The following is an 11,463-nucleotide window of genomic DNA, read 5'->3' on the forward strand; positions in this document are numbered from 1 at the left end:
TCGCGGCGCTGTGACGTATGCGGCCAACAAATTCGACCTTCGGAGGACCCGTCCTGCCGTTTTGGACACAGCCATCATCCTGGTTAGCTAATGCTAACCGTTGCTAACACTTCTAACACTGCTGAAAAATAAAATTTTAAATTCAAAATGTGTTTGTTGAAAGCAATATGGATGGCCACAACTGTAAGTTTGATGACTTGTAGGCTAGCGTTCGTAGCATTAGCAGTGTTATTATCATTAGCAACATAAGCATCATTAGCAGTGTTAGCTTCTTAGCAGCAGTAGCAGCATTATCAGTGTTAGCAGCATTATCAGTGTTAGCAGCATTATCAGTGTTAGCAGCATTAGCAACATTAGCAGCATTAGTAGCAATAGTAATGTTAGCATCATTGGCAGCATTAGCAGCATCAGTAGCAATAGCAATGTTAGCATCATTGGCAGNAATGTTAGCATCATTGGCAGCATTAGCAGCATCAGTAGCAATAGCAATGTTAGCATCATTGGCAGTATTAGCATCATTGGCAGTATTAGCATCATTGGCAGTGTTAGCATCATTGGCAGTGTTAGCATCATTAGCAACATTAGCAGCATAAGCATCATTAGCAGTGTTAGCTTCTTAGCAGCAGTAGCAGCATTATCAGTGTTAGCAGCATTATCAGTGTTAGCATCATTAGCAACATTAGTAGCRTCAGTAGCAATAGCAATGTTAGCATCATTGGCAGCATTAGCAGCATCAGTAGCAATAGCAATATTAGCATCATTGGGAGCATTAGCAGCTTTAGCGATTGTTATTGTCAAAGACATTCCATAAATGTAAACTTCAACATTTAAAATTTAACTTTACCATTAAGAATAACATTTTGTAAAAATATAAGAAGAGTGAGTTAAATAACAATAAAACGTTAGCTCAAAAAGTGAGCTAAAAAACGAATGATGTGTTTGTGACATTTTTATATATTTTACACTTGGTGCTACATATGAACTGAGTAAAGTGAATGTAGTTAAAAAAGTTTCTGTATTTTGCATTAGAGCTACCCTTTAGTTTCTAATCTTTTAATTGTATTAGATAGTGCTACATTGTTTTTTTTAAGCACAGATTGTTTCCAGGCTCAGCCTTCAAGTCTATATTTACAGAGCCTAACAACATCCTCTGCATCAGATTTACCTCCTGTGCTAACTCCCACTAATGAGCAGTAATCTTTTCATTTAGATGTGTTTGTCAAAGGATCAGAACCTGCTTTTAATTGAGACAAAACCTTTCCTCCTGAGCTGGATGCCACTCCCTCACCCAACCTGTCCAGGAAATGTGATCCTGGCATTTACATAGCAATAAAGTCAGCGTAAACCCTGGTTGATGAATTATTTGAAGTGTGAGAAGGGCCGACTGTTAATTCCAGCCCAGGCTCATAAAAGACAGCAGCTCTTTGTTGCTGAATCAGAAGACTGCTCTCGTGTCACAGCTCATTATCCTGATAGTTTCACAAGAAGCAGGGCAATAAAGTCGTAGCAACATTAAATTTGCCACCCTTTAGTTGGAAAATCACACTTTTTGGACACTCAGCTGAAGCACAGACATTGGCTTTGTAAAGGACGGGTTTGTTGATCAGCAGCCTCCCTGGTGACGAACAGAAAGCTGTTCTCTGCTTTCCTCTTCCCTTCAGATGCTGAGCTCAGAGGCGCTCTCTCAGGAGCTGGTTGGTAACAGGTGCAGCACGGGAAGCTAACGCTTTGGAGCGCTAACGGGCGGTGTGTGTTTCACCCCCCTCAGGCGTGTTCTCGGGTGTCGAGGCAGTTTGGCTCCAGGACCCAGACTCCAACTGTTGTTTAGCTGCTGTGAATCTGATGCCAGTAATCCAGGTGATTCACTTCGTCCCTCAGCCCCGCCCTGCAGCCATGCGTTGTTGTTTTGTAGAGTTGCTGTTGTACGGATCACTTCTGTTTCCCACCTCAGTTTGGAGGAAGAGGAAATCTCACAGGGCAGTTGAATTCAAAATTTATTCTTTTTTTTTTTTTTTTTTTTTTTAGAAAATCCAGCAAACTATATAATACTGGAGGAGTAGGGCCGCTGGAAAAAAACTAATTCTGACTTTAATCTTCTGAGATTAAAGTCTCTATTCTGACTTTAATCTTGGGATTCTGAGAATTCAGACTTTAATCTCAGAAGATTAAAGTCCGAATTCTGAGATTAAAGTCCAAATTCTCAGAATTCTGACTCAGTATTTTGAGATTAAAGTCCGAATTCTGAGTTTAAACTTAGAATTCAGACTTTTTTTTTACAGAATTCTGAGATTAGTCATAATTCAGACTTTAAGATCAGAATATTAAATTCATAATTCTAAAATTAAAGTCCAAATTCTCAGAATTCTGACTCAGTATTTTGAGATTAAAGTCCGAATTTTGAGTTTAAATCTAGAATTCTGACTTTTTTTTTTACAGAATTGAGATTCTGAATTCATTAAAATTTCAGAATTCTGACTTTAATTTCACAACACTTAAAATCAGAATTCTTAGATTAAAGTCAGATTAAAGTTAGAATCCTCATATTTCTGACTTTAATCATTGAACAAAGTCTAATTCATAATCTATGAAAATAGTCAGAATCTCAGAAGAATAAATTCAGAATTCTGACTTTAATCTTCTGAGATTCTGACTTTTTTCATAGAATTCCGAGATTAAAGTCAGAATTCTGAGATTAAAGTCAGCATTCTGAGACCATAATCCTCTTTCTTAATAAGGTGCCCTTTTTTCTATTTTTTAGTATTTTCTTTGCTGAAAATGTTTGCAGCTTCGCAGAGATTCCTTGTGTTTGGTTCAGAATGATGTTTGGAGCTAACAGAGGTTTTGAGAGTGTTTGTTGTTGTTGTCGAGCAACAGATAAAAGGATTAGTGTTGCTCTGTGAACAGGAAAAATAGTCCCTTAGCTGCCGTGCATCTGCTGACTGTATTAAAGGCAAACACAGCTGTATAAATGCTCTGCTCCGTGCAGGAATAAAAGTGTTAATGTGCTTCTTTACACGGACAAACATGAGCGTCTGCTCCAGGATGAGCTGGTGAACTCAAATTTTAAACCGTAAGTTTACATCTCWATGAAAGCACGAGGAAGGAGGAGGGAAACAATGCCCCTCCATGACTCGAGCTGACGACAACTGGTGGACATGATTTGKGTTTGCTCACATTTTCAGGGACGTAAACGTCTGTGCTGCACAAAATATTGAATTTAAATCTTGTCAAACCAAACAAGACATTTTATGAATGATTTCCCTAAAGGCTTTCATCTTTTTTTGTAATTTGAAAACTTCATCTTTGAAATGTTTCCCATCCATTTAAGAAGAGAGAAAATCGATTTCTCTGGTGCATCTTTCACTGGCAGTGAGAAGGAGAAAGCTCAAAAACAGGGTTTCTTCATTCATCATTTCTGTCAGCTGTTCTGGCTCCGCTCAGCTTTATTAAGAAGCTGAAGCTGACTTTGTAACAGGCTGAAAAATATACTTTTTTTATAGGTCAACATATTTAGTTAAATGTTAAACAGCAAATATTAAAACATAAAAGCAAAAATAATGAAATCAAAGTGCCTGAACTGTGAGTTTAGTCATATAAACACTTAAGAAGAGCTGTTTTCTTTTATTTTACAGAAATCTTATTGTCAGATTTTTACTGTTTTTCTGTAAATATTACTAACGAAGTACCAAAGTTTTTTCCACAGATTTAGATCAAATCATGACAAACATTAAAACTAAACAATAATTGTTTACAGTCATAATTGTTCTTCAGTGCTTTTATAAACGTTTAGAGGTAGATTAAAACATGACTTCATCAGTCTTACATTTCTGAACGTTCTGTTAATTAAAGCTAATTTTAGAATGATGAATTATGATTTTCAGTTTGCTTCTCGAGTCGCCACAGAAGAAATAATTAGCATCTCACTTGAAAGGAGACGGCTCGTAGTCGYTACGAAAGCCTCGGTCTGTACAGAACAATTACTTATTTTATAAAATGTTCAACTTTAATTTAAACCCAAACAGTTTTTCGTAGAAAACTTCATTCCTCTCCGCGAGTCGCATTTCTTCCCGACGCTGAACGGTTTTGTGTTTGTGTCACCTGAGAGTGTGTTCAGGAATGAAGCCTTCAGGGTAGGCTGACAGTGCTCTGTGTGTCTTTGTGTGTATGTGTGTGTGTGTGTGTATATGTGTGTGCACGTTTTTGCTACATTGTGGGAACCATTTTCCAGAAAAAGGCAGCCTTGTGGGGACAAATGCCCGGTCCTCACTGGTACGGATGCTAATTTCAGGRGGKTTGGGTTTAGCACCAAGGTGTGAAYWGAGTTTAGGTTAGTTTTAGRGTCAGGTAAACCTGTGAGGTTAATTTTAGGGTAAATGGTCAGGGTTAGGTTATAAAATGACCAGAAAATGAATGGAAGTCAATCCATGGTCCCCACAGGGATATAAAAACAAACCCGTGTGTGTACTGCACTGAGCTAAGAGAGTATTGTTTAACTTGGACAAGAGAAAAACTGGAAAAGCTTCTGCTCTCTGGCAGCAGTGACTTTTAGGGATTCAAGTTATCGATTAATCAATTAATCTAAAGTTGATTGATCTTATTGATCGACTAATGATTAATTGATTAGCGAACATTTTCTTAAAAACCTAAGCTTTTTATTGAATCAAGAGGGTCTTTCCATAACATGAAGGGATATATTTTTTACATGCCGACTTTTTAAAAAAAGAAGCACATTATTTTAGTTTAATAATTTATTGTACCAGCTGTATTAAAAACTGACTGAATAAACGGATTATTCAGTCWCACATTATTAAACATCACTGCAAAAATGTCCATCTAACCAAGTTTTAAAATCTTATATTCAGCCAAAAAAAAAGTTTGTTCCAGAACAAACTTCTTTTCTTAAAACTATGTTTGTTCAAAAAGCTATCCATTGCAGGTAAGATGTTTTTTGTTCATGACCTTCTCTATTGAACCGTTTATTTTTTTTCCAGAAGCTTTGAACTACTCCTTTCATTAAACACAGAAAGCTTTTGTAAATCATTGCACAGATTTCCAGGGCAATAAAAACAGCAGTGAACTTTACAAGGTGTCGAAGCGTTCAGGTCAGCGGATCTCAAACAAACAAGTCGAGAATCTGTTCTGTCTTTGAACAGAGCTGCAGCGGGAATATTGAAGAGATGTCCAAACATATCCATGGATTAAACTGGTTCATTAACAGAAGTCGTTCAGAATTATTTGTTTTATCGCAAAAAAAAAAAGTTTAAACTGTGGAAGAAATGGAAATTCCACGAACCAGAAACCTGCTTCAAATACACAAACAGACAGGAAGTTTGTTTTATTTTATTTTTTCCCCACTTTAAAACACAATCAGGCAGACCTAGATTAGGGTTGTGACACCTCAAAGGAAGTCCTGATTTTCCCTGATTGTTTTTCTACTTGTGCCGAGCAGCAACCTACTCTTACAGAAACATATTCAGTGGACTGGGCAGAACATTGTAGCTTCAATAATAAAGGCTAAAAAAACAAGGTTTAGCTGTTTGACTTCAATAGAAATGAGTTTTTGTGTGAAAAATTATACGTTTTGCCTTAAATTATATTTTTGACGATCATATGGAAATCCCTTCTGAAATAAACCCAAAAAAATAAAACTCAAATTACATGTAACAGAATAAATTTATGACACTCTTAAGTAAATAAGCTGTTTCAACACATTTGTACACAGCGCCAAGTGTAAAATGAAATGTTAAAAATGTCAGACACATTTTAATTAATTAGCTCACGTTCTGAGYGTGAACATTTTATTATTTAGCTCAATGTTCTTACGTTTTTGCTAATATTTACTAAATGTTAACTTTACATGTTAAAACATCTTTGTAGATATTAAATCTAAATGTAAAAGTTAACCTTCAAATGCTGACATTTACATTAAAGTATTTCAGAATGGAACACTGCCTTTGTTAGCTCCTATGATGTCATCATCCTGCGACAAAATCAACCGCTGACGCTGCTAATGCTGCTAACGCTGTTAATGCTTGTTGTTGAGGCCGGTGTCTGAGCTGCACTTCATTGGATTCACTTTATTGTTTTAAATTTTCACATTTTTAATCTCGATTTTAAATATTCTCTTCAGCAGCGTTAGCAACGGTCAGAGTTTGCTAGCTGGAATGATGCCATTGTCCTTGTGGCTGCCCGAACCGTATCGGAAGCATTGTTTTTAGCGTGTAGCATTTCGCTAAACTGATGACATCAMCTGCAATGTTTCATGGAAAAGGCAACGTTTGCAACAGCTGTGGATTTTTATTCCAGGAAAAAAATNGCTAATGCTGCTAATGCTGCTAACGCTGCTAACGCTGCTAATGCTGTTAACGCTGTTAATGCTGCTAACGCTGCTAATGCTGTTAACGCTGTTAATGCTGCTAACGCTGCTAATGCTGTTAACGCTGTTAATGCTGTTAATGCTGCTAACGCTGCTAATGCTGTTAACGCTGTTAATGCTGTTAATGCTGCTAACGCTGCTAACGTTAACGCCGTTAATGCTGCTAATTCTGCTAATGCTGTTAATGCTGCTAACGCTGCTAACACTGCTAACGCTGTTAACACTGCTAACGCTGCTAACGCTGTTAACGATGCTAACGCTGTTAACGCTGCTAACGCTTGTTGTTGAGGCCGGTGTCTGAGCTGCACTTCATTGGATTCACTTTATTGTTTTAAATTTTCACATTTTTAATCTAGATTTTAAATATTCTCTTCAGCAGCGTTGGCAACGGCCAGAGTTTGCTAACTGGAATGATGTCATTGTCCTTGTGGCTGCCCGATCCGTATCGGAAGCATTGTTTTTAGCATGTAGCATTTCGCTAAACTGATGACATCAACTGCAATGTTTCATGGAAAAGGCAACGTTTGCAACAGCTGTGGATTTTTATTCCAGGAAAAAAATAAAATGAAGATAAGCTGAATTATAACATGATTGTCTAGAAAATGGTTTGCAAATTATAATAAATAAATATGTACACATTGGAAATCTATATCTTATTAATCAAAATGCATACAATAGTAAAACTGTTTTCAGAATATAATGTAACACACCTTTATAATTATGTATAGAAGTAATTATTTTCCAGAAGTCTTATCATTTAGCGCATGCATACGGCTCATGCTACCGGGACGAATCGGGCAGCCACAGTCATCCTGCAGCTAACATCAGTGTGAGCTACTGCTAACGCTTCTAACACTGCTGAAGATATTTAAAACCTAAAGTCAAAATGTGCTCATTGAAAAAAAAAAAAACACATTGAAACATAATCTTTCAATCTTTCTAATTTTGTTACTTTTAGTTTTAACGACCCAGTTTCAGCTTTGACAGCTAATTTCAGCTAAGTCATTTAGCACCCAGCATTCACACGTATTTTTGTTTGTTTTATATCTTCTCATTCTGTTTGGAGAAAAGACCCTCTCAATAACTTCACAGAAACCTATTTGTTTAACAGTGGCTCAACTTTTATTTGCTTTAATTATTTTTTTGCGTTCTTCACTCAGCAGCTCCCCTCACAGTAARTTTAACTCATGCGTTTTTGAAATGGCGGCTGCATTACTGCGTGTTCCTGCCTCAGCACGGCCTCTCAAAGTGCCACAGTGACCCATATCACACCCAGGCAGTAAAACCGGAGGGTCAAAGGGTGGGATTTTGAAACGAACTAATCCCCCTGAGTGTATGCCGATGTGTATTTTGCTCTACTTTCACTCCCACCTCTGTTTACCCGCTCCTTTAGCAGCTTGGAAAAGCAAACGGGGTGTGTTATCTCCCGCAGCACACCTAACTCCCAACTTCCTGAATCCATTTTACTTTCAGCCTCYGGTCACCAGAACTCAATGCGTCTGTTAATAATTAGCATCACAACAGAAGCGTCCCCGCGGTGCTGAGGCAAACGGCCGCCTGCTTTCTGCTCATACAGCCGTCCTGTTTTGGGCGATTGTCTGTGTTTAAAGTGTAGAATGTAGACGGGCCGTCAGGCTGCAGTGTGTGAAGGATAGAGGCGATGTTACAAAGAAACGGTGGCTCCACGGAGCCGTCACCTGGCAACCAGGAGATCAGATTTCTAACGTTTGCTTGTGTGCAGGATTTACTCTTTTGTGTTTGCTTGTTGCACAAGCGAAACGCTGCAGGACGTAGTTAGTTTTGCTGCAAAGTGTCAAAAAGTTACAGCAAAACCCCCTCGACCTCCAGGAGCAGCAGTGAAGTGGATATTGTGTTCACCTGTGTGTGTGTGTGTGTGTGTGTGTGTGCTCTGCTCTTTACCTGTGCTGTGTTTCTGCAGGGCGGGTGTCTCTGGTGAGGATCAGCACCTTGAGGCTGGAGCGCCTGCAGCTGGAGGACCAGGGCTCCTACGACTGCGTGATCCTCCTGCTGAACGAAGCTGCAGAAGAGCAGAAACGCAACAACTGGACCCRGCTCTCTGTGATGGGTGAGCTTATCTTACATGTGTTTTTTTTTTATTTCAATTGAAATTTTTTTAGTTCTGACGTTAACAGAGGCTCCACAGATCCAAACCCACAGAGTTCATCACCACAATTAGTGCTGGACAATATTTAAATATCGATATCGTGATAGAAAACGTTTCAGGTTGCTGTAAAATGTGCCAGAGAGGCGCCGACTTGAAGCGGGAACAAATCAAATCTGTTCCACCGTCTGATAAAGTTCCACTCGACAGAACATTCTGAGTGTTTGAAAATGAAGACCCCTAAAAGTTGAAGCATTCTTCAAATAAATAAATAAATAAATAAATAAATAAAAACATCAGCAAAGTGAAACCGACGCTGCAAACACAGACAGGTATGGCATGCCGTTTTGACACATAACCAGCTTCACCATTTTTACATTCCAGATATTTGAAACTGGTTTATGACTAGACATACTGTATTAGTTAATTAAGATATCTCAAATTATATCATGATTAGGCAAAATACCTACGTATATTTACATAAACACCTATAATAGCTTTAAAATTAATCACATTCTGACTGGTATAAATGATTTCAGATTTATCAATAAGTTGTACGGAAGCTCGAATCAAGATATAAACAATTAAATTCCGATTAGTCACAAATAAAATTTGAGATATGTCACTTTTTGTTCTAATAAATTTAAAGTTATCTTAAATGACATCAGTTTTGTAGCTACAGTAAATGTTAGTGTTCTTTTCTGACATTTTTATTAAATCAATATTGAAATGACATTGTGTTGACTGAAATTAGAATTTATTTTGTGATATAAATTTTAGCGAGATCGTCCAGATGTAATGAAAATGTGTGTTTATTAAAAAGGATTGCTGCTTTGCTAAAGTCAAAGTCTAAATTCCACCAATCACAGATGATGCAAAGCAAGCCACAGGCTGAAAATTAAACTTAAGCTTTTTCTTTTAGCTGAGTAACATGTTTGAAGCGCTGACGACTAAAGCACAAGATGCTGCTTAATTAATTCTTCTTAGTTTCACTGTTTTATTTTAAATCTTATTTGTAACATCATAAATCCTATTTAGGCTCTATTGCATTTCTGCAACTGGTAGCCTGCGGGCCATATGTGGCCCACGGWTGATTCCCGTCTGGCTCGCTAATGAAATATGTTAAGTTACTGCACTGYATGTTGGTTTAATAAACATTTCTACACAAACAATTAAAAATGGCAGCTTTAATACATTTGTGTATGTGTGTGCACCAGTGTGCGACCCTCTGGTAGTGACAACGAAAAAAATTTCGGCCACTTCCATCATTTTAGTCGACAGTGTTTCAGCATGCTTTATTCAAAACATTTAAGTTAAGTGTTCTGTGGATTCCACCATTGTGGAATTTAAAACCGTTTCCKTTTCTTAATAAGTAAAGTTTATTTATATTTCATAGATATAAATCACAAAGTGCTTCACAATAAAAGCAAGAAAATTTTAAAAGCATCACAAAAGCATTATATTCATGCAAAAGCACAAGTAAAAAAAAGGCTTAAAACCTGTTTATAAAAGAAAGTCTTCAGATTTTTTGTGAATCACTTGATAGCTGCACCGAAGCTTTGACAATTAAAATTAGCTTCTAAAATGTAAATGTTCACATCCCGCATAATGATGTTGACATTTAAATATTCTTCCCCATCCACGTTTCATTTTTTCCTCCAATCCAAAAACATATAATTTATTCCAAATCAACGTTAAAAGCACATTTTTATTGCTCTTTATCTTCGGTGAAGATCCTGCTGACCTGTCCTGGGTGTACCTGACCTCACGCCCAACAGCTGCTGAGAATGACGAACAACGCAGAAAAACAAAACGAAAAAAACAAAAACAGTTGCCCACCCAAGACCCTGAACGGTATAAGAGGGATACAGCCTGAGTGAGCTTGTGTTTTACAGCTGGCAGCGAACAGAATCACTGCTGAACCATGAAGTTTTCCTGAAGAAGCACAGAAAGTTTGGAAAGAATCTGTCGACATGACWGAACCCGTCTCTCCTTTGACCTCCTTCAACCTTTCGTGTCAGTTGTTGGTGAGGAACCTCGTCTGTGCAGCTTGACATTTGGTAAAATGTTTTACCAGCGGTGCCGTTGGTTATTTCTGCAGAGCAGTAAATGTCACTGCAGAAAAATCAGTTGGTAAAGGAGAGGATGAGAGTTCTGTCGTTACAGAAGTGCAACATCAAGTGAGAGATGAGAAAACTACTAGGTGATATAAAAACCACACAGAAGCTAAAACTGTAGTGTTGAAGGGTTTGTGCATGAGGATGCTACAGGAGGTAGTTTTGTACGATGAGACAGAAGTAGGCTGGTTTGAAATGAACTAGTTTTCTGGATACGAGGTTTCAACAAGGATTTGTTGAAGTAGACTGTTTTCAGACTGCAGGAAACCACTTCAGTCCTTATTTGATGTCGTAGCTGCATTTATTTGCCGTTCCTTGCTCCTTCAGAATAAGAGCTGTCTGGGTTCTTACTCTGCAGTGATGCAAACGATTGTAAGTGGTTCAAACGTGCACCTGCAGGACACCAGCACAAAGCAGACTGATTCCTGGCTGAAGTAAACCTTTTGTACTCTTTAAAAACAAACCTACAGAGTCCTTCATTGTTTTAGTWGTTGAACATTGGGAGGAGGCACGTCTGATCAGGGCTTTCCCTGCTCCAACAAACCTGACCCAGTGTTTGAATTAGCTCTTCGTCCTGCAGAAACCTGTTGATCAGCCATTTATTTAAACCAGGTGTATTTACACAGAGAAACATAGAACATGCAGTTTGAGGACCTATGAGGTCCACCAATGTACTGTAGGACCAACGGTCCCTAAAAGGAAGATGTTTTGCAGCCTGGTTAGATGTTAGATTTTGTTTTAAATATGATGCATGAGACACTTAAAGGATGATCTATGACTAGGGCTGTGTATTGGCAAGAATTTGGCGATACGATACATATCATGACAGAGGGGTCACAGTACGATAT

General features: G+C 38.0%; 1 protein-coding gene across 3 annotated transcripts in view; it reads left to right on the top strand.

Annotated features, from left to right (window-relative positions):
* igsf9a (immunoglobulin superfamily, member 9a) overlaps window positions 1-11,463 on the top strand; it is a 76,840-nt gene that overhangs the window by 18,222 nt on the left and 47,155 nt on the right. For all 3 annotated transcript variants that reach the window (XM_014002452.1, XM_014002451.1, XM_014002450.1), the window contains exon 4: window positions 8,316-8,462. In XM_014002452.1, the coding sequence (XP_013857906.1) occupies window positions 8,316-8,462 (147 nt within the window). The remainder of the gene's footprint in view (window positions 1-8,315; window positions 8,463-11,463) is intronic.

This window comes from Austrofundulus limnaeus, unplaced genomic scaffold (genome assembly GCF_001266775.1).
Source record: "Austrofundulus limnaeus strain Quisiro unplaced genomic scaffold, Austrofundulus_limnaeus-1.0 Scaffold13, whole genome shotgun sequence".
In the NCBI taxonomy this organism is placed as follows: Eukaryota; Metazoa; Chordata; class Actinopteri; order Cyprinodontiformes; family Rivulidae; genus Austrofundulus; species Austrofundulus limnaeus.